Below are 24,425 nucleotides of genomic sequence, written 5' to 3' on the forward strand. Positions count from 1 at the left end.
AGTGAGCCTGACATCTTGAGAAATCTTCCTGCCTCTTGTGCAAGAAAATGTGGTCCGTTAAATAATTGAAGATGACATGATGTGACTAATCACAAAATATTACTTAATCAGTAACAATCACCCATCCTTTTATTCTTCATTCTTTCTTGCTGGCCCCAGTAATAACAATAAAAGTAAACTTTTGTCTTAAATATGTGGATATTAGTTCCCAACAGGACAGTTCCTTGTTTCATTTATTTTAATCCAAAGAGTCCTGAATTATTTTTTTCTAATTGGGTTCATTATCCACATTGATAAGCATGTTCCCTAAAAAATGTTCTGAATAAGATGCTGAAATGAATGAATATATGAATGAATGAATGAATGAATGAATGAAGGAAGGAAGGAAGGAAGGAAGGAAGGAAGGAAGGAAGGAAGGAAGGAAGGAAGATGGGATACAAAGATCAATTTGGAGGAAAGGAAAAGAGTAGAACTACTCTTGGAAACTTAACTGGATGTTAGCAAAAAAATATTGCCCATTTCAGCAAGAGAAAATCAAAATTATTTTATTTTTTTCATATACAGGGTATCCCAAAAACTACTCCCCTTTTAATTGTTTCATATAATGTACACAACAAATTATATAAGGAGCCAGACTTTGGAATTGCACAGAAACACAGAGACACATAAAGATACACTATACATGCAGCATTCCATATTTCTATTCTATTTATGTACTCCCCTTCCTTTGGGTATTTGTTTTCCTTACAGAGTTTTAAAACTCATCTGCACCCTAACCCTACAGAAATTGAATTATTGGATGTCCACCTCAATTGCAACACATCCTCTTCCTGTGTCACACAGAACAGATAGACCTTTTCCACTTTGATGAAGCCCAAGAGGGTCCCATCTGATTGAAAGTCTTCTAGGAAATGGGCCAAAGGATGGCCATGGAAATTGTACATCTGTTATGTGCCAAATAGCACTTCTCAGTCAAGTGCAATAAATTAAAACAAATAGAGATTTAGAGGCTTAATGCCACAGACTATTATCTTAGTACAACAATCCTATATATTTGCAATAGCAACACCAATAACACTTAGACTTACAGTGCTTTGCAGACTTCTCTAAGCAGTTGACAGAGTCAGCATGTTTCCCCCAGCAATCTAACTCCTCATTTTATCAACCCCAAAAGGATGGAAAGGTAAGGCAACCTTGAGCCGGTCAGGATCAAACAACTGACAGTCAGCAAAATTAGCCTGAAATACTGCAGTATAATGACTGTGCCACCTTGGCTAAGGTAACTCTGGGTAGCTTATACATATAAAAACATATACATTAAAATCTGAATAAATATAAAGCCAAATATTTTAAAAAATTCGAGGACATCTGGAGATGGAGGTGACTATATATGTATTTTGTAACCTGTTACAGCACTTTATAACGTATTATTTAATCAATGTGTTCCTCCTTCTCTGTCATTATCTCTTAGAAATATCATGATATAATAAACATACCACAATATAATTATAAATGTTTTCTATTCCTGTATTAGAGATGTTTGTTCCTTATCATATTTTCCCTATAGTTGGGACCTCAGTAGGATAATGAATCATTTGGGGAAAAAGATGCAAGCCAAGAGACCAGCCCCAGTGGCCAAAATGGAGAAGACCTCCATGGCCACCATGGACTTCCCTTTGGTGCTCAGGTAGGTGGGAAGGAAGGAGATCCAAACACTGTAGAAACCAGCATGCTGAAAGTAATGAGCTTGGCTTCCTTAAAATTTAATTTTACTATAAAAAAAGGAATACAAGCAGGAAATTATATAAAGAGTCAGAAGACTATGGAAACAAATATACATACATACGCATTGATATGGCACCTAACTTTTCAAAAGACTAGAATAGCTAATTAAAAGGAATAAAATGGAAAATATACCTTTTGAAATAATGAACTTATCTTTAACAGAAAGCATTTTTCTACATAGGGAACTGGGCCCAGACATAGACAACTGGAAGGCATGGGATAAAAATGCCTGTATTATTGCTGTTGATAGGAGGTTTATTTGTTTATTTATTCATTTACTTATTCATTCAATCTCTATATCTGTGCACCTCAAACAAGCAACTCTTTTTGAAACCAGTTATAGCAATTGATAAGGCATTATTTAATGGACATGTTCCTGTTTCATGGTCACCATGTTTTAGAAAACTCACAGGATGTGAGTTAATGTGCCTTAAAGATAAATTTAAATATCTCCCTTGCGTGCATCAGAAAGTTTTGTTCCTTATCATATTTTCCCTACAGTTAAGATGGGGCCTCAGTAGCATAATGAAGCATTTGGGGAAAAAGATACAAGCCAAGAGACCAGCCCCAGAGGCTAGGATGGAGAAGACCTCCACGGCCACCATGGACTTTCCTTTGGTGCTCAGGTAGGTGGGGAGGAAGCTGATCCAAACACTGCAAAAGACCAGCATACTAAAAGTAATGAACTTTGCTTCGTTAAAGCTATCAGGCAATTTCCTTGCCAGAAAGGCCACTGTGAAACTCACAAGGGCCAGGAAACCCAGGTAGGCGAGGACAGTGTAAAACATTGAAACTGAGCCTTCATTACATTCTAAGATGGCCTCTCCTACCAAGGAGTGGAAGTCCAAATTGGGAAATGGGGGAGAGGTTATCAGCCAGGTGACACAAAGAATTGCTTGGATCATAGGACAGACTAAGACAATGGAGTTGGTCAGTGGTTTTCCTAAGAGTTTCCTTGCCTTGTTCCCTGGTTTGGTAGCCATGAAGGCCAGAACTACCATGACAGTTTTTGCCAACACAGAGGAAACTGCAAGGGAAAAGAGAATGGCAAAGGTAATTTGTCGGAAGAGACAGAGGACCTTCATGGGCCGACCAACGAATAGGAAGGAGCAGAGGAAGCAGAGCAGGAGGGAGACCAGGAGGATATAGGAAAGATCTCGGTTGTTGGCCTTAACAATCGGTGTATCGCATTGCTTAAGGAAAATTACCAAAACAGCTAATGTGATCAGAGAAAGGAAGAGAGCCAGAGAAGTTAAAGTGTATCCCAGGGTGTCATGATAGGAGAGGAAGTGGATCTTCTTGGCAATGCATTGGTCCTTGTCCTTGTTGGGATATTGGTCTTGTGGGCAGGGGTCACAGCGAGCTGCATCTGAAATCAAGAGTCTTTGTTCTAGTATTTCATGGGCATCCACAGTGAGTTTTATCCTTCCCACTTAGGGTCTCAGGTGGGACTCCCATCTATAGAGGCCAACTCAAAAGGAAAGTGGTGGAAGGACCCCTGGTCAACTTGTGTCCGTGAAAAGTGCAAATCTTCCTGGTTCAAAATAAGCCTGGGCAGCATTTGTCAGAGGCTGTCATTTCTCCCACTCCAATATCTGGGCACTTGCATTGTTATTTTGGCTTTTTTGTCAGAATGGCACCTTTTTCCCCCTTTATAGTGGAAGTTGAAGAAGATTGACCTCTCAGTCTGGAATCCTACTTTTTGTTGACTAGTTACTCATTTGGTGCATTATAAGATCATCAGTAGATGCAAATATGTGCAAGAGAGAGAGAGAGAGAGAGAGAGAGAGAGAGAGAGAGAGAGAGAGAGAGAGAGAGAGAGAGAGAGAGAGGAGAAGAGAAGAGAAGAGAAGAGAAGAGAAGAGAAGAGAAGAGAAGAGAAGAGAAGAGATAGATAGATAGATAGATAGATCTGAAAGGCCTGAATGTTTCCAAAGAGACTGATAGTCCTGACAGAAGCAGCACATGATAAGTAACACAACTGTCAGGTTCACCATCCTGTCCTGCCCTTCTGCTGGAAGAGGGGGAGAGGAAGCTTGCTGGCATTTTCACTTGCTTTTGCTTGGACTGTCATTGTTTGGGAATTAGGGAGAGGGACTGTCTTTGGAGATGGAGCAGATCCCCTCCCAGCCAGTTAGCAATAGCACTTAGACTTATATACTGCTTTACAGTGCTTTACAGCCCTCTCTAAGCAGTTTACAGAGTCAGCCTCTGGTCCCGAACAATGTGGGTCCTCATTTTACCCACCTTGGAAGAATGGAAGGCTGAGTCAACCTGGAGCCTGGTGAGTTCAAACTGTCAAATTGCAGGCAGCCGGCAGGCAGCAGAAGTAGCCTGTAGTACTACACTCTAACCACTGCCCCACTGTGACTCATTACAGTTTACAGCCTGACGTCAAGGCAGTCATGCCCTAAGAGTGAGCCATTATCTGCCTAACATCTCAGACTTTCCGTTACAATCTTGCGACATCACATTGGCTGCCGGTGGACTGGTCAGGGGGGCTGGGTTTGGGGAAACAAATGAATGCTGTGTGCTTTGTGTGGGATTTTTCAGATCTTGCCTTGCTTTTGTGCAATCACTTTCTCTCAGTAAAATTTCTTTTCGTTCAACTTAATGGATTCAAGAGCCTTGCTTTCCTGAGGGACTAGCTGAGGGGGGGTCCTTACAACAACATTTGAGTACTCAACCACCACTTTGTGTCATTCATTCAGAAAAGTGATCAGAGTCGTCCCCCCACCCCCGGTATGTGACAGGAGGATGGGAAACAGCAGTAAGAAATCAGAAAAATGTCTGCCTTGAGTTCACCTTGTGTGAAATTGGGTCAGGAGAGCAGTTCTGCCTATCATTCCTCAGATATGGAGAATTAGACAGGGGTTCAGAATGATTTCCATCCATGTTGTGAAGCAGGTTATACCTACCACACATGACCAAGAATCCCTTCATACTTGGGTTTATTCCTTGATCCTGGAAGATCTACATTTGATGTACACTCTACCTGTCTGATTAGAAATGGTCCCTTCTGGACAGGGGGCACATTGGTAGCAGCAAACCTCCTTGCCTTCTGGAACACTTTTTTTCTCTCCTGCCCGGCACCTCTTCTTGCCACACCTGGCAAAGGGCACCTTCTAAGACAGAAAAGAGAAATGCTCGAGATGGTCCATTCAATGATCATTCAATTTCCAAAATAAGAGAATAACAGAGTTAGAAGGAACCTTTGGGGTCTTCTAGTCCAACCCCCTGCTCAGGCAGGAAACCCTACACCACTTCAGACAAATGGTTCTCCAATCTCTTCTTAAAAACTTCCAGTGTTGGAGCATTCACAACTTCTGGCTGCAAGTTGTTCCACTGTTTCATTGTTCTAATGCCACAATGGACCTTCCTTCCTGTTCTCCTTGGCAAATCATTATGTCTTTCCTGCCATATGCTGGGCTTTCTAATGTAATAAAGAAGTGTCACCTTGTGCCATGCATCTGGGAAAGCACTGTCATTGCCTAGGTGTGCCAAGAGGCCCCTGAGCCGCAGAATGTCAAGCAGACCCAGAGCCATAATGCACCCAGATGTCCAAACATTACAGCATGAAGGATCAGCTCTCCCAGCCCAGAAGCATGGTACGTAGGCCCAGTTACAGCCCTGCTCTTCACCTGCTGCCATCCAGGACTCCATCACCTCTGCTGACCTTCACCATATTTTACCTCCTGCTATGGATGAGGCATGTCAGGATGAGCCCTTCACAAGGCAGCTACCCAAGTCCTGATTCCCAAGGTCTCCTGAGTGAACCCCCATGAGCGACTTAGGCAGGCCAGGTGTGTGCATCCTCAGCAGTGGGAGGAAGAAGATGGTGAAGGTCAGCTGGAAGTGGAAGAGCATAATCTCCCTTTGAGCTGCAGCTTTTTCTAAAAGAAAGAATCATAATGCTGCAATCAAACAGGAATGATCCAGGGAGTTTCTCTGTTGCCTTCTGGAATTATACCCTGCATTTCAACCAGGATTCAAGAGGGTTTCAACTAAGATAGAGCCATGGTGCCACAGTTATTAGTATGCACTACTATAGGGAAACTCTGCATTCCACTGCCAGGAGTTTGATCCTGACTGGCTCATTGTCAGCCTTCCATCCTTCTGAGGCTGGTAAAAGGAGGACCTAAATTGTTAGGGGCAAGAGGCTGACTCTGTAAACTGCTTAGAGAGGACTGTAAAGCACCATGAAACGGTATATAAATCTAAGTGCAAAGAGAGGGAGGGAGGGAGGGAGGGGGGAGTGAAGGAAGAAAGAAAGAAATAGCCATGGTGGCTCAGTGGCTAGAATGCATTCTGATTCTGCAAAGTGCCAGCAGCTCGATCCTGACCAACTGTCCTTCCAAAGATGGCAAAAGAAACACCCAGATTGTTGGGGGCAATAGGCTGACTCTGTAAACCACTCAGAGAGGGCTGTAAAGCACTGTGAAGTGGTACATGAGTTTAAGTGCTAAGTGGGAAGGAAGGAAGGAAGGAAGGAAGGAAGGAAGGAAGGAAGGAAGGAAGGAAGGAAGGAAGGAAGGAACAAGGGAGGGAGGGAGGGAGGGCTGTGCTGCCATAGTGCTTGGAATTCATGGTGACCTATGGTGACCCATAGTGCTTGGAATTCATGGTATCTATGGTGATCCTGCCCACTGCAAGGAGTTCAATCTTGACTGGCTCCTGGTTGACTCTGCCTTCCATCCTTCCGAGGTCAGTAAGATGAGAACCCCAATTGTTGGGTGCAATAGGCTGACTCTGTAAACCGCTTACAGAAGTCTGGAAAGCACTGTGAAGCAGTATATAAGTGCTAGTGCTATTTTTTCCTAATCCCAACCCTCCTTGGCTGTGGGACAAATCAGACTTGAATCCATTTCATGAAAAGAGCTTTCACCATGTCAATTTTTCTGGTTCAATCCATCTTTTCCCCCCCAATGACAAGGAAATTCTGCATTGCTAGGAGAGAATGTATCATTTCCTGGATTCATAACATTTCCTTCTAGCCTACCTTTCTGGCCCAGGTGATTGCACCAGAATTGATGGTAAAATCCTGGCCTGAGGGAAGCCTGGGATTTTTTTGTCCGACTTTCACGGGGACAAAAGACTGATTGCGGAGGAAAAGCCAGTTGAGAAGATCATACTGAGCTGTTCCGAGTCCATTTTCTGAGATTGTGACTTCATTTCCAAAGCTGTCATTGAATCGGACATTCTTCAAATGGGCAAGAAGCTGAAAGAAAAAATAGATCCTTAGCAACTGGGGTGATTGGAAATGAGAAACTATGGCTTCTAGCATTCCATGGTGACCATCATTTTAGGAGATAATTGCAAGCCTGTGAATCTGGACATCAGGAGCCATGTCAAATCACAGGAATGTATCATGGGGCATGAGAGAGTGACCCCCATTGCAAAAATATTCTATTATGGGGTGTTTGTATCATGGTTTCTTCACCCAATTCCAATAGAATAATTCTTACAAAAATAAAAGGATAGGATCACGTGAAATAATAGCAACACTCTATAATGTCTTGTTAAGACTGCATTTGGAATATTACATCCAGTTCTCGTTGCCATGATATAAACTGATGTTGAGACTCTAGAAAGAGTGCAGAGAAGAGGAATGAAGATGATTAGGCAACTGGAGGCTAAAACATATAAGGAATGGTTGCAGGAACTGGACATATATAATTTAATGAAAACAAGGATCTAAAGAAGACTGGGTCCATCTATTCCCCAAAGCACCCAAAGGCAGGACAAGGAGCAATGGATGGAAACTAATCAAGGAGAGAACCAACCTAGAACTTAGGAGAAATTTCCTGGCAGTTAGAGCAATTAATCAATGGAAAGACTTTCCTCCAGAAGTTGTGGGTGCTCCATCACTGAAGGTTTTAAGAAGAGACAGGACAGCCACTTGTCTGAAATGGTATAGGTTTTCCTACTTGAGCAGTGGGTTGGACTAGAGGACCTCCAAAGTCCCTTCCAACTCTTTTATTCTGATACTCAAAAAGTACTGAATGTAGCATCTGGGTCTGGTCGTCTGCGGTGCAGAGTCTCTGACTTACATATGACATAGTCAGGCGAAAGCAACACCTGGACTGCATTTGTCCCTCCATGACCGAGAAGCAACTCAGGTTAAGCCTTGATGAAGGTCAGAAACCATTTTGCACAAGGGCCCTTCTGTGGGAGCTGAGATTCACAGAGGCTCCTTTCGGCCAGCAAGCTAAACAGCACAACAAATACTAAATTAAACAAATGGTCTCTGCTCACACAGGATGCTAAACCATTAAAAATAAAATGAAAATAAAATGTCCTGCTAGAGATTGGATTCAGGCTACATTCTGAAAGAAACTTTAGTGGTTCTGCAAAAGTGGCCAGAAGGACGGTTTAGTGACCTGTTGAAACAGCACCAAGCATTAAGGAACCCATTTTGTCATCTTCCTCCTCCCTGGAATGATGATTCATCCCCTAAAACTCAAGCAACCACTGAAGACCTTGTAAGAAGAACTTTCCATTCTGGAACTTACTGACCATTTGTACGGTTACCATTCCCTTCTTAAAAAAATCAAATCATCATACTTATTGTGCTTTAATAATTGCTCATTTTGTTTATCTTCATGGGTGGCATGGAATTATTTAAACATCCATGAGGAAGCCTAAAAACAAACCTGGATAGAAAGTTTCAGAATTACCTGCCATGACTGCATATGGGAGATCCTCTTTCCAAGCCTCATCACGGCTGGTCTCCTTCCTGATCCATACATGTTGTGCAGGGTGTGTGCCACAGCATAAACGGCAGTGTAGATATTGTGACTTTCACCTGTCATGCTCGCTTCAAACATATAAGAAGGCAGACTCTGCAAACTCTCCTTTCCAGTACATTCTCTTTCCCCCTTTGCAAGGATCACTCCTGGTTTGTGGAACTTGCAGAGAAAGAGCCTTTCCCACCATAAAGGGAGAAAGACGTCTCCTTGGGGGTACGAGGGGTCTGAAGACAGGAGCAATTGCCTGAATTCTGGGACGTTATGGCTGTGGTCCTTGAAATGCAAAGCTCCATGGAAGGGCATTAGAAGTCCCAAAACCTTGGGAGATGCACTGATTTCCCAATGGGAAGTCAGGATCCAAACAGTTCTAAATGGACTCGTAGTGCGTTTTCCATAATACTTAAGAGCAGTATATATAGATTTAATAGATTTGGGTTCTCCAAACAAAATAATCACTTCAGCTTTCAACCAAGTTACAATGGAAGGAATCAATTTCCTTGCTATACTTGAAGCATGTTCAGATTTGAAAAGCTGGGTGAAGGCCAGGCAGATCTCCTTCTCCTTCAGCATCGGCATCAGAGTTGAGGTGAAACGTTCTCCATCATCACTTTGAGGGGCTATAAGGCCGACCCAGTTCCACTGGAAGTGCAGGAGCAGCTGGACTAAACCCTCATACTGAGGAAATTCATGGGGATTGATCCGGAAAAAAGAAGGAAAAGCAATTCTGTCTGCCTGAGTGAACTTGAGGAAGTCAAACCCAAGCTGCAGAAAGAGAGAGTCTTGTTTTACAAGTGATATTTTTTCATGACAAGGTTATACTTTATGCTGAATCTTTATTGACATATTACAAGGCATTTGGGGAGAGAAACCTCTCAAGTTGGTTTGCCAAGAGTTGATACGTCCCAGGGATTCTCTGAGTCTGCCTAGCTAATTTTGCTCTGACTGATGAAGTTGCTTGGATGAGCAATGAAACATCTCAGATGAACAAAGTTTGGTCCGGTTGCCAGGATTCAAGACAGACACTTTGGCCTGGATGATTGAATCCTCACTGATATATTAACAGAGGGATAGACTCAATATCATGGTAAGAGTTAGTACACTTTGCAATGCATTAGTAAGACCCCATTTGGAACATTGCATCAGTTTTGGTTGCCATGATGTAAAAAAGATGTGGAGACTCTAGAAAGAGTGCAGAGAAGAGCAACCAGAAGGATGAGGGGACTGGAGGCTAAAACATGCGGTGAACGGTTGCAGGAACTGGGTATGTCTAGTCCAATGAAAAGAAGAACTAGGGGAGACATGATAGCAGTCTTCCAGTATTTGAGGGGCCTCCTACATAGAAAATGGAGTCAAACTAGTTTCCAAAGCACCTAAAGGCAAGATGAGAGACAATGGATGGAAACTAACCAAGGAGAGATGCAATCTAGAACTAAGGAGAACTTTCCATGGTTAGAGCAATCAACCAATGGGAGAACTTGCACCCAGAAGTTGCAGGTGTTTCATCACTGAGGTTTTCAAGAAGAGATTGGACAACCAATTATTTGAAATTATATAGTGTTTCCTACCTGAGCAGGAAAACCTGAAAGATCCCTTCCAACTCTGTTATTCTGTTGTTGTTATTATTCTTATTATTCTATTATGAAGAGCCACCACTGGCATAGTTTGCCTGGCTCTGCATGTGAGAAGCTAAGAGAACAACCATCAACCTGATTCACACAATAAACCACACTGAAGCCTGGTTACAGTTAGGTAAGAATTCATCCAGGAAAGCATTTCAGAAATACGTTATCACTTTCGGATGGCAGCATAAAGTAACATAACCTGAGACATAAAATATAAAAATAAATGCCACTCTCGCATGAGTTCTGTGTGTGCTTCTGTTCTGTTCTTACCTGGGGGACCTTGAAGGTGCTGAAGATGGAGGCCATCTGCCTTGAGGGTTGGGAGCTGAGTTCTCCGATGACAGAGAGCAGAGGGTCCTCGTTGTCACATTTGTAACCTGGAACCATCTGGCCTCGTGTAGACAGAAGAGAGAAGCTGTTCCAGGAAACCCTCCTAACAGTCTCCTTATTGTCATAAATATGGAAGCCGAGGGTGATGTTGGGCAGCAGAACCAAATCCTGGTTGATGTTTGTTACTGCAAATCCCAAGGCCCGGAACAGCTGATAATTCTTGAATGTAACGCTATAAAGGGAAAATATTTCAAAATATTACAGGGAACCTTTTGTATGCTGGTGGAGTTTGCTTTTCCTGAGTGTGTGTGTGTATCTGTTTGCTTGTGTGTGTGTTCTCCTGGACTTTGAAGTGGTGAATCCATTTGTTGTGAGCCTTTGGACAAGAACATGCGATTAAGGAGGTTGTGTGGATGGTATTGCCCTGAAACTATAGTCAGTGTGGGGAGGGGTTCAAAAGTACCCCTTCTGCAGCTCTGAACAGCCATGGCTCATCCAAGGGAGAAATATCTAAGGAAGCTTTAGCAGTTTGTTTGTCCTTTTGAAAAGCTCTCTCAGCTCTAGGAACCACTGCTGTTCACAGGACTCCACTGGAGGCTATAAGATAGAGTTGCAAAAGAGGATCACAAAAGACCATTAATTATTCCAAAGCACAGTTTCTCCTTTTTTTTTTTTTTGCTATACCAAACACTGTAAATGAATCAGCCTTTTGAGTTTTCCACCATGACTTTCTGTCCAAATTAATATTATGAGTCAATGTCTTCACTCACACCACAGTTTCTAACATGTAAACACAGTTTCTAACAAGACTTGCTCACTTTATGATGAAACTGATGATCTTCCTGATGAAACTGAAACATGGTAATCTATTTTATTAAAATGGTTCTTTATCTTGCAAAGCACCAAAGCTGCTGAACTGCAGCAGAATCTGCAAACATCACCAGAAGAAGAATCCCTGAATCCCAAATAAAGCAGATAATCTTCTAACACCATCCCCTCCCAGGTGAAACGTACCTGCTTGAAGTTTGGGTCTTTGATGGCTGACAGTCAAATTTCAACTCATCATAGTCATACATCTTTTTCAGGAGCAAATTCCCCCCAATAATGAGATCACCAGGCCTGTAGTGGTCCTCCATAGTTCGCAAAGGGTTCCTTGGTACACATACAGTTTGCATTTCATTGTGAGTTGTTGAAGGCAGGAGCCAAAAGAGAAGCAACAGGAGAGGAAGCCCCTTCATTATTTTCACCTTCCTCCATTGACCAAAAATCAATGCTTGTTGAGAAGCCGAACTTGAGCTGCCTCCCACGGAATATCATCAGGGCTTTAGCACAGAAGAAGCAGACTGTGGCACCTGGGTGGCTTTGGGGGCAAATTAATATCAAGTGTGCTTTCTCTTATCTGACTTGTTGCAGGAGAAAACATTGAGGCCAGTTAAGATTTGTTGACTGCAAGAAATGACTTCTTTGCCAAGCAACCTAAGGTGGCATGTCCAGCTCCCCTTGGGAGAGCTCAGACCTTACTTCATTTAAGCAGGTTTTGTCTTGAAAGATATTCTTGGCAGAAATCTATGGAGGATACAAGAAGAATTACTGTTCTTCTGATAATTGCAAGGCTGACTGCCACCCCACCCAGTTAGTAATAGCTTCTCTTCATACACCAGAAGGGAAAAACCTGTTTGTGTCTTTTGTTGTTGATCCAAGGAGCAGGTGGACCTGAGGGTCAAGGTGCAGGTGGCACTTGGTCTACCTGAAACTGAGCACCTGCATCCAAGATGGAGTTCAGCCTAAGCCAGAGTTTGTTCAGATAGGGAGGGGGAGGGGGATAAGCAGGGTGATCAGCTGTAGCCTTGTAAGAGTGGTCAATAATGCAAGTGTGTGTGTTGAAGAAATAGATTATATATTCCTGCTTGGTTAGGGATGATATAGAAGCTCATTTCTCCTCGGCCAGTTAAAAACAGAGAGGTGAAGGATAACTTAAACTGTGTGGGAGTGTTGCCTAGCAACTGGTTAGAGCCCAGGAAATTTGTCTGCTGTCATTGGTAGGGGAAGAACACCATCAAAGACAATATTCTTCTAGGTTTGTTGCCTAGAGTGAGATGGAGGACATGAAGCAATATAGCTCTCCTTTTTCTCTACCGCTGATTCCAGTCGGTGAATATTGAACCTGAAACACGATTTGGGGGATTCCTTAAGGCAGAGCTTGAAGAAGTGTTAGATCTGGGCAACGAGAGACAGACTGCGGACACGACGTGACTTAACAGCTCTTTATTAGTAATAGTAGTGATCCAGCTTACTCTGTGGTCGGAGGGTTCCCCTTTTATAGGGATGAGGCACGCCCATTGACCAATCAGAGGAATACCTGTTTCCCGCTGTAGGAGCGGACCTGAGGGAAGACTTATCCCGATATATGCTAATATCTAACACCCCTCCCCTCCTAGATGGGACGTTGCGGTAGGTGACATAGTCCTTTAGGTAGGTGGGTGTTTGTCTTGCTCGGGAGGAACGTCGGAGTTCAGGTTGTGTTGAAGTACTTGCAGGATTGGTTTCCTGTTGGGTTGAAGTAGTTGCAGGATCGGGTGCTTTTTCTGTTTCTGGAGGTCTTGCGTTTTCGATGCTCTTTTCCCTGGTATCTTGTTCGGCTGCGATGACGGGGGTTTGCTCAGCGGCTGTGATGACGGGGGGTTGCTCAGCTGCGTGCGTGATGTCCTGTCCCCCGCTTAGCTCGCCGGTGTCGTCGTTTCCTGGGATGAAGTTTCCCTGCGGTTGTCTTTCTGTGGACAGGAAACTTTCGCCCTCATCCCTTAAGTTGGAGTGTGCTAGGCGACCTCGAAGCTGATCGATGTGCCTTCTCCAATTCCGCCCATCTTCAAGCTCTAACAAATACGATCGAGGGCCCATGATGCCAATGACCCTTGCCGGTATCCACAATGTCCCCCCTGTGTAATTTTGAGCATAAACAGTGTCTCCTTCTCTAAAAGATCTGACCTTACTTGTAGAGTCTGGGGGAGCCGAGGTAGAATAATTCGGGTGGAGCCTGTCCAGGTGAGATCGTAGGCGGCGACCCATTAGTAGTTCAGCGGGGCTTCTACCCGTCGTTGCGCTCGGGGTAATGTGTTGAATGAGGAGGTAATGGTCAATGCGTGTTTGCCAATCCCCCGGGCCCATCCTGGCGAGGGCCTCTTTCGCGAACCGCACCATTCTTTCTGCCTGACCATTGGACGCTGGATGGAATGGCGCGATGAGGGCGTGTCTGATTCCCAACCCTGCTAAAAATGTTTCGAACTGCATGGCCGTGAATTGGGGCCCGTTGTCCGATACTAACAGATCTGGTAGACCATGGGTGGCGAAAAGCCGCCTAAGAACCTTTATAACTGCCTCTGCCGTGGTTGATGTCATTAGGACTACATCCAACCATTTAGAATAAGCATCTACAACTATGAGGAAGGTTTGACCCTGGAATGGCCCTGCAAAATCAATATGAATGCGTGACCAGGGTGCCTTGGGTTTCTCCCATTCTGTGGCGGGCGCTTCCGGGGGTGCTGGTCTCGACTCCTGGCATGGATCGCAAGTGGCCACCCACTCCTCTATTTCTTTGTCCATATTGGGCCACCACACATAACTTCTCGCTAACGCTTTCATTCTCACGATCCCCGGATGCCCCATATGTAAAGCATTCAATACCTTTTTTCGTAGCGCAAAAGGAATAACAACTCGATCCCCCCACAACAAACATCCCTGTAACACGGAGAGTTCGTCCCGTTTAGACCAAAACATTTTGAATTCCGGGCCCACATTTCCCTTTGGCCACCCCCTCCATACCCAAGTTTGCACTTGTTTTATTAAATTGTCCTTCGAGGAGAACCTTGCAACGTCGTAAGAAGAAACCGGTCCCGAATCCAAACAGTCAATGAGCAATACCGGTACTTCTGGAGTGGGGTCTGGCAAAATGTCTGGTAATGGGCAACGGCTGAGCGCATCTGCGTGCCCTAGAGTGGAGCCCGGTCGATGAATTAACTTGTAAGAGTACGCAGCCAGGAAAACAGTCCACCTGGTCATACGTGGAGAAAGGGAGACCGGAGTGGGGCGATTTCCCGCCAAAAGTCCTAACAGCGGTTTGTGATCAGTAATGAGTTCAAAATCGCGGCCGTAGAGGTATTCATGGAAACGTTTCACACCTGCAACGGCAGCCAATGCTTCTCTGTCCATTTGGCTGTAGTTCCTTTCGGCCGATGAAAGAGTTCTGGAGTAGAAAGCAATGGGTGCTTCTTTCCCGTCGGGCATCCTGTGGCTGAGGACTGCTCCAACCCCGAACGGCGATGCGTCGCAGGTCAATACCAGCGGGAGGGTCTGACTGTATTGTACAAGTAGTGAGTCAGTGGTGAGCAGGCGCTTTACCCCGGCGAATGCTGCAGCTTCTGCTCGTCCCCATCTCCATGGTGCGTTCCTCTGGAGTAGACGGTGTAGTGGCTCAGCAACGGTCGCCTTCTGTCTCAGAAAAACGCTGTAGAAATTAAGTAGTCCGAGGAAGGCCTGCAACTCGGTTTGATTTCGTGGTGTGGGGGCGTCCTGGATCGCCTTAATTTTCTTTTCAGTGGGGTGAATTCCCTGACCATCAATTCTATAACCCAGGAATTCTACGCTAGGCACGTTAATTTGGCATTTTTCTTTTTTCAGGCGGAGACCCTTCTCTCTGATTCTGGCCAAAACCGATCTGACTCTTTTGTTTAGTTGCTCCTCGTTTGCAGCGGACACCAAGATATCGTCAAAATATGGGACGACTCCCGGTATCCCTTGCAACAGTCGTTCCATGACGCTCTGGAACAATCCTGGAGCAATACTTACGCCGAATTGTAGCCGGTTGCATTTAAACGCTCCTCTGTGCGTCACTATAGTCTGGGCCTCCGCTGTGGCGCTATCTACTGGCAGTTGCTGGTAAGCTTGTGCCATATCTAATTTAGCGAAAACTTTTCCTGGCCCCAATGAGTGCAATAGGTGCTGTACTACGGGCACCGGATATGCGCTCTGTTGTAGCGCGACATTAATTGTGCATTTATAGTCTGCGCACAAGCGGACTGATCCGTCTGACTTAACTGGGGTCACGATAGGTGTCTCCCAACGCGCGTGATCTACCGGCTCCAGGATTCCTTGTTCCACTAACTTATCTATCTCTTTATCTATTTTTGGGCGGAGTGCAAAAGGCACTCGTCTCGGTTTAAGCCGGATTGGCGCCACATTTGGATCTAAATTGAACGATATTGGTTTGCCCACATACTTACCAAGACCGGAGCTGAACACATCCTCGAACTCCTTAAAGATCTTTTCAGCGCTGCTGTTTCTCACGGCGTTGATTCCGGTGACTTCTAATCCCAGGGCTTCAAACCAATCAAGCCCCAGGAGGTTCTGCAATGGCGCGCTGGAGATGGTCACGGGCAGCTGGGCTTCGATGTCCTTAAACTGGATGTGGAATGTGCCTTGGCCCACGATGGGGACTTGGTTCCCCTGGTAGTCTCGTAGCAGGACGTCAGGAGCGCGCAGTTGGCTCTTTCTGAGGCTGGGAATGGCCTGTTTCATGGATGCCCATGAAATGATCGTCAGGGTTGATCCTGTGTCAACCTCCAGCTCGCAGGGTGAGCCCTCCAAGAGGACTGTGACTTTCAGCCTTTTGGGCCGCTTAGGGCGGACCTGATGTATCGTGGTGAGATACGTTCGCAACTCCTCTCTCTGGGTCAACTCTATCTCATCGTCTATATCCTGAAAATACTCTCGTTGAGCGTCTTGGTAGAACGCTCTTTCGGCTCTCTGTGTGAATTCTCTCTGGGGATACGCTCGCTCACTTTCTTGTGAGTAATCTCTCTGGGAATACGCTCGTTCAGCTCTTTGGGGAGTTTCTCTCTGGGTAAACACTTGTGGATTTTTCTCTGGGCGCCCTTTTTGATTTCGCCAAGCCCCTGGGTTGGGCTTCTGTTGGCGGTACATGGGTGGCTGCCGTGAGGCAGGGACTCCGCTCCGGCACACTCGTGCGATGTGCCCAAGTTTGTTGCAGTGCGAACAAACAACGTTCCTGAACCTGCAAGTAGACCTGGGGTGATTCCCTCCGCAGCTTGCGCAGGGCGGCAAACGGGATCCGGGTTTCCCCCCAGGCCTCCAGTGACTGCTCTGCATTAGGTGACTGTCCTCGAACTCGGGATCCACGTAGTCGGGGCTTGCGTCTTCGTAGTGGACTCTGGTTTGTCTCGGTGCTGGCTGGGTTTCGTTGACCCTTCGTTGTATGGTCACTGCTGATTTCTCCGCTGATTCCGACGCTCTTGCTTTGTTCAATGCTGACTGTAGGGTTAGATTCGGGTTGGCTAACAGTTTCTTTTGCAACGAAATGTCTCTTACCCCACAGATGAATTGCTCTAAGATATGCTCTTCCAAATCCCTGTATTCACAGTGGGCTGCTATTCTTCGTAGAGCTGCAACAAATTGGTTAATGGATTCTCCCGCCTTTTGAGTCCTCATGTTGAACTCTTTGCGGCTGACATGGCGGGACGGTTTTGGCGCGTAATGTGTTTCCAAGGCTTGTTTCAGCGTCGCCCATGGTACTGCTTGTATTGGAGTAGGCGCGGTGAGGTCTCTGGCCGTATTGAAGACTTCCTTTCCGCAGTAGCCGAGGAAGATATTTTTCTTTCTTGCATCGGTGATCCCCGTGTACTCATTTGCTTCGAGGAAACACTCGAAGCGAATCATGAAGGCTTCCCATTCGTCGGTTGCTGGGTCGAAAGGAGCGGGGGGAGCATGCATCGCCATCTTCTCAGTTTGAATTTGCCGCGCTGCGGTGATCTGAGATGGCTGCCGGAATTTCTGCCGAATTCCTGGGCTGGATCAAATCCGGAGATTCTTGAAGTAGCGTTCTTCGTCCTATCTGTCTCTCAATCCCACCTTCGTCGCCAATGTTAGATCTGGGCAACGAGAGACAGACTGCGGACACGACGTGACTTAACAGCTCTTTATTAGTAATAGTAGTGATCCAGCTTACTCTGTGGTCGGAGGGTTCCCCTTTTATAGGGATGAGGCACGCCCATTGACCAATCAGAGGAATACCTGTTTCCCGCTGTAGGAGCGGACCTGAGGGAAGACTTATCCCGATATATGCTAATATCTAACAAGAAGCTTCTTGGATGAGAAGCAAAACGTCTTTAAGGAAAAACCAGAATGTCCAGTTTCCTCTTGAAAAAAAAAGCACCTTTGGGAAAACCCTGACCTGGATGACTGAGAATCTCCATAGACATGACAGGGTTCCAATTAAGACCCCCAACCAAAGGAAATGCTGAAGCCAACAATTCCTCAGAATTCTATTTTATTGGAGATGCCACCTTGGACCTTCCCTGCACCCACATGTCCATCACATGCCTAATCAATAACCATCCCACCCAGAGAGGATCCCCTGTCACGCCTCTCCAGGTGCAGGCTGAATGTCCTTGTTAATGTTATTAACAAGGAATGTTATTATGGCTATAGATCTAACTTCATGCAAAACCCCTCCCACTTTCCCACAGCATTGACTGGGGCAGCCCTGATGATTGGTTAGATTAGATTAGATTAACAGAGTTGGAATAGGATAGAATAGAATTCTTTATTGGCCAAGTGTGATTGGGCACACAAGGAATTTGTCTTTGGAGCAGATGCTCTCAGTGTACATAAAAAGGCAAGATAATAATTCATCCGGAATCATAAGGTACAACACTTAATGATAGTCACATGGTACAAAAACGCAATCAAGAAACAATCAATATCAATATAAATTGTAAGGATAAAAGCACCAAAGTTACAGTCCTGCAGTCATAAGTAGGAGGAGATGGGTGATAGGAAGGATGAGAAGACTAATAGTAGTAGTAATGCAACTTATTTATTCACATGATCTTAATTATTAATAAAGTATGTTTCTCTACTAAGTTCATAAAGAGTAAAAGAATAAGGTTCATTGAATCTCTAGATGTCAACTTCAAAAAGATCAGGTCTGTTGCAGCTGTTTTCTCCGTTTCTCAGCTTGACACATTTTTTGGGCGGGGGAGAGCTTGGACTCTCAGGTCAGACATCCACAACTTACTCTCTCGTGAGAACCCAGGTCACCACAACAGGTGCTGGCCAGAGACTGGGAGAGATTACCAAGGAGACCTAATTGGACAATGCGACCTGTGACCAGAAGGAGCTGTCTAATCTTTAATTGTACTGAAAGTACAGGAAATAGCCATAGCTAGTTTTCATACATACATACATACATACATACATACATACATACATACATACATACATACATATTGCACATTTTCCATACATGTCTATCACATGATTAGCAGATCTGTGACATTATCCATACAACTGGAATCAATATTCAATACATTATATGCATTCTACGGGGAGAGGGGGCGGTCTATAAATTCAATAAACCTTAAACCTTCTATTTCCAAACATTGTGACCTTATGTACATTTCCATTTCTTATTTCTATTGTCTATCCATTCACACCATTTCTCCCATTCTGCATAGTATTCTGAATTATCTTTTTCCTTTAACTCTAATGTAAGTTTGTCCATTTCTGCACAATCGTATAGTTTTTGGATTACTAATCCCTCTGGCGGAATACTATCATTCTTCCGATACTGCATGAAAGTTATTATATGTAACATCAGGTAGTTTAAGTTTCTATTGTACTTTGCCTTAATTATCCCCAGGAGAAACATTTCTGGTGTGAATTCTATTTGACATTTAGTTAACTCCTGCAACCTATTCTGTATTTTCAACCAATATCTTTTCGCTTCGGGGCATGGCCATCATGAATGAAAGCTTTCTATTTCAACTGTGCCGAAATTATATACTCAATAAAGCAGTTCTTTGAGCAAGTTAAGAGTCTCAGAATTGCTGGACTGGTTGGGTTCATTACTCGGTATCCTGACACTATAATTAAAAAATGACAACCCTCTAATGCTCAATGACAAAATAGTTGGGAAGTCAGCAAAGACTTAGGGATCTTTGTAAACAAACTTGCTTAAAATGCTGGCTGTAAACACAGCTTAAGCCATTTATAAAAGCTCTTTTGATTAAAAGAAATAAAATGGGGACTGTCCCACTGTAAACTAATATCCAGATAACTGTTACCAAAGAACAAAGGGAGGGAGATCAAGGGGAGACAAACCCAGCAAAGAATGCAAAATAGAGTAAGAAGACTTTGTGAGGCCTCAGAAGGAAGAAGCTGGACAGAGCTGAAGCCCAGGAGTCAGAGAAAGATGAGAAGAGGCAAACAGGAGGGAGGAAGCCACTGAGAAAAACAGGGAAAGGGAGACATTGATTGCCTCCCCTCAGAACCTGCAGGAGGGAAAAGTCCTTCCAGTAAATGTCTATGGAGATTCTCAGTTATCCAGGTCATGGTTGTCCCAAAGGAGCTTTTTCAGGAGGCCACTGGACTTTCTGGTTTTTATTTGAAGGCCTTTCACTTCTCATCCAAGAAGCTTCTTCAGTTATAGCTGGATGGTGGGGAATGGAAGGATTTGAATGGAAGTGGATGGTGGGGATTGAAATCCTTCCATTCCCCACCATCCAGTCACAGCTGAAGAAGCTTCTTGGATGAGAAGCAAAGCGTCTTCAAAGAAAAACCAGAAAGTATAGTTGCCTCTTGAAAAAGCACCTTTGAGTCCTTCCAGTAATTACCCTCAGATGGAGCCAAGAGTGGAAGAGGAGAAGAATGAAGAAGGAGCAAACAAGTAGAAAAAACAAAGAAAATTAAAGACTTTGACAGAACAGAAATAGAATATAGAAACCACAAAAAGATTAAAAAACAGATTGGATTCTGTAGAAGAAAAGAGGATATCTCCCCCCCCCAATCAAAATCAATTTACCCAAAGTCAAAATCTTGCCTAAATGGGGGAGTAATGGGGTATTTTAATGGGGTTTTATGTTGTGATTTTTAATGTTAAAATCCAGCCAGAGTCCCCTATGTGTACGTTCAGTGGCAATATAACTATGTTTCATAAATAGTATGATCAGAGACTCTTGTGCCTCATTATATTCTCTCTACAATTCAAATTGGGCTTCAGTAGGATAATGTAGCTTTTGGGGAAATAGTTGCAAGCCAGGAGACCAGCCCCAGAGGCCAAAATGGAGACGATCTCCATGGCCACCATGGACTTCCCTTTGGTGCTCAGGTAGGTAGGAGGAAGGTGATCCAAACACTGCAAAAGACCAACTTGCTGAAAGTAATGAACTTGGCTTCTTTGAAGATATCAGGCAGTTTCCTAGCCAGAAAGGCCACTGTGAAACTAACAACAGCCAGAAAACCCAAATATGTGAGAACAGCATAAATCATTAAAACTGAGCTTTCATTATATTCTACGATAGTCTCTCCTTCTAAGCAGTGAAAGTCCAAGTTCAGAAATGGAGGAGAGGTGGCCAGCCAGGTGGCACAAATAACTGCTTGGACCAGAGGACAGACTAAGACGAGTTTTGTAGCCATGAAGACCAGAACCACCATGACAGTTTTTGCCAAGACAGAGGAAACTGCAAGGGAAAAGACAAATGCAAAAGATGTTTGTCGGAAGAGTCAGGTGATCTTCCCTAGTTGACCAATGTAGAGGAAGGAGCAGAGGAAGCAGAGTACGAGGGAGACCAGGAGGATGTAGATGATATCACGGTTGTTGGCCTTGACGATTAGTGTATCATGATGTTCAAGGAAAATCACCAGGACAGTGAATGTGACCACAAAGAGAGAAATAGTGAGAAATGCTAAAGAGTATCCCAGGGGGTCTCAATAGGAGAGGAAGTGGATCTTCTTGGCAATGCATTGGTCCTTCTCCTCGTTGAGATATTGATCTTCTGGGCAGGGATCACAGTGAGCTGCATCTGAAATCAAGAGTTGGTGTGAGTTTCATGGTGGATCAACAAAGGCAACCCTTCCATCCATACTGACAATGCTGGGAATACGTTAGCTAGAAAAATGGATCTGTTTTCTGGCTCATCATCTCTGCTTTATGCTTCAAATCCACTCATTCAATCTTTTTCGCAGGGAAGGATTAACAGACATAGATTGATGGACCTGCTCTGTTTCCAACAGGTCTATGAATTTCCTGGGACATTGAGAGTTGTGATAGAAGAAGTAGGTCCTTAATGAAAATTAAAGCTTAAATCTCACATCCCATTTTTTCACCAAAAAATTAGTAGCTGGTTTTGCTGATGGGATGTAAAAGTAGGAATAGAAATTCTACTAGGGAACCTAAAAATTGTGCCCTGAAACATCCACATATTAAATTGCTGAGGGGCAAGAAAAATGGCCATTATTACAGTTTTAATTCATGAATTCTGCTGAAAAGTATGAATATATTGAAGCAAATAAAGCGTCCTACCAAAACCGATGGCAAAACTAATATTTCCCCATTGAATGACTTCCTGGAAGATCTACCTTTGCCATATACTCTACCTGTCTGATTTGAAATGGTCCCTTCTGGACAAGGGGCACATTGGTAGCAGCAAACCTGCTTGCCCTCTGGAACTCTTCTCCTCTCTCCTGCATGGCACCTCTTCATGCCACACCTGGCAAAGGGCACCTTCTGAAAGAGAAATAGTTGATATGACCTAAGCAATGAACATGCTTCGATTATTTATTTGCATATTCCTGTTTCCCTCCCCAGAATGTCTTCAAAATAAATGATCTACCAGGGCTTACCAGAGGGATAAGCTCCAGAGGGATTCAGGCCACTGGCAATTCTGACTCAGGGTTTCAAGCAAGAGATCTTCCCAATCTTGCCCCATCTTGGACTTTTCGGAAGTCAAATCTCAAATATGTTAAAATCAAAAGGTGATTTTTCATCAAACCCCTGAATTTAACTGTTTCCCAGTGAAAAGGGTGCTATGCATCCCCTGGAGGAATGAATCCTTTGCTGAATTTACAACTTTTCTTTCTAGCTCACCTTTGTGGCCTAGGTGATCGCATCAGAGTTAATGGTGAAATCTTGTCCTGGGGAAGCCTTGGAATCAATCTGCCCAACTTTCCTGGGGACAAAAGATTGATTGGGAAGGAAAAGCCAGTTGAGAAGATCATAATGAGAAGAAACCAATCCGCTTTCTGAGAAGGAGACTTCCTCTCCAGCACTGTTGTTGAATTGGATGTTTCTCGGATAGGGAAGAATCTGAAAGAAAAGACACCTGGATTAATTGGCTGAACACCACAAATGAGACATCCTGGTTTCTATCATAATGTGATGGCCATCAACCTAGGAGTCAGGTCTATTTCTGAGAAGGTAAATGAATTCCCTTGATGGAGGTCTAAGCAATCAGAAGTAACATCCGATATGCAAATCCATCCCCAAAATGATGACATATTCTCTTTATTATTGGACATTTCAATCATGGCTCCTTCAATTCCAGTCTTACAACTATATACATTTTAATGCCATATTCAAATTACATTGTTTAGTTTTGCTCTGTGATACTCGGGAAGTTACATTTTTTATTTTATTTGGACTCCTAGTTTTGTAAATGGCAAAATTCATTTTAGGAATGATTCAATCACTTTGGGGGGATTCTTGGTGCTCTCTGAGCCTTGTTGTTTTCTTGCAGATCTCTCATGACCTAAACTAGGTAACTCTGATAATGATATCATTCAGTTCTAGCATTGATGATGCTACCTAGTTGGGTCATGAAAAGTCTGCAAGAAAACAAGCAAATTCAAAGAACACCAAGGATCCCTTATTTCAACGCTGAACTATAATATTCTCCTTTATTGGTAAATACTTTCTGTCATAACATTCCACTGATTTTCTCTAGCTGATGGTCAAAGAGAACAGAATGAAGGAGGAGATCTGACCAAGAGAGCCATGTGGAAGGTTTGTTGTGCCCTGGTTTGTCACTTCCCTGTTCAGACATGAATAATTGAGCCTTTGATGTTGAAAAGTCTGAAGAATTTCAGATCAGGAACCCCTTAGGATCACATATTGAATCTTCTTCTGCATATGCTGAGGTTGACAGAGGATTAACACAACAAAAAAACAGTAGAGGAAATGGCATAATTTAAAAATGAGGTGGAGTGACAAAGAATTCTAAGCCACAGTAACATGGAAATGAATTGAGTATCTTTTTATAGAGTGAATTCAGGCTACTGGCTGAGAAAAAAATGAGATTCTGAAAAAATATTTTTAATAGTACTATCTTAATCTCTACTTAGATATATTGATAACGTAAAGGTATTTAATTGGTAATTGAAGAAATGCATATAGGGAGTTTCCTACCTAGGCATCTGTGGACCAGATAAAACTCACTGAGATTACCTGCCACAACTGGATACTTGAGATCCTCTTTCTAAGCCTCATCATGGTTGGTTGTCCTCTAGATCCATGCATCGCATGTAATGCATGTGCCACAGCATAAATGGCATTGTAGATATTGTAACTTTCACCTTCCATGCTTGTTTCAAAAATGTAAGAAGGTAGATTCTGTAAATTCTCCTTTCTTGTACATGGTTTTACCCACTTTGGAAAGATCCTGCCTGGTTTGTCCATCATGCAGCCAAACAACTATTCCCAACATTGCAGGAGAAAGACGTCCCCTTGTGGTTTCAAGGGGTCTAAAGACAGGAGGAAATGGATGAATCCTGAGACATCCCCAGTGTGGTGTCGAAAATGCAGAGCCCCATGGAAGGGCTTTACTACTTTCAATGTATCTTGATTCTTTAGCACACTAAGTTTCCAATAGGAAGTTAAGATCCAAACTTTCCAGAATGATGTCTTTCTCAAATGTTCATGGAGACTCATTGCTGCCTGTACTTTTGTAATACTATTAGAGTCTCCAAATAGTATAATCACTTCAGCTTTAGACCAAGTCTCCAAACTATGAAGTAATTTCACAATTGTAGTACCAAGAAAATCTGATTTGAATATTTCAGTGAAGGCCAGGCATATCTCCTTCTCCTTGAG

General features: G+C 43.7%; 1 protein-coding gene across 1 annotated transcript in view; it reads right to left on the minus strand.

Moving 5' to 3' along the window:
- Positions 1 to 2,249: 2,249 nt before the first annotated feature.
- LOC309385063 (vomeronasal type-2 receptor 26-like) overlaps positions 2,250 to 24,425 on the minus strand; it is a gene marked incomplete at both ends in the record, with an annotated part of 34,198 nt that continues 12,022 nt past the window's right edge. Inside the window, 2 exons of the mRNA XM_081939135.1 lie at positions 2,250 to 3,154; positions 4,781 to 4,910. Of these exons, the coding sequence (XP_081795261.1) occupies positions 2,250 to 3,154; positions 4,781 to 4,910 (1,035 nt within the window). The remainder of the gene's footprint in view (positions 3,155 to 4,780; positions 4,911 to 24,425) is intronic.

Source organism: Natrix helvetica, assembly GCF_964273705.1.
Source record: "Natrix helvetica genome assembly, chromosome: 1".
NCBI lineage: Eukaryota > Metazoa > Chordata > Lepidosauria > Squamata > Natricidae > Natrix > Natrix helvetica.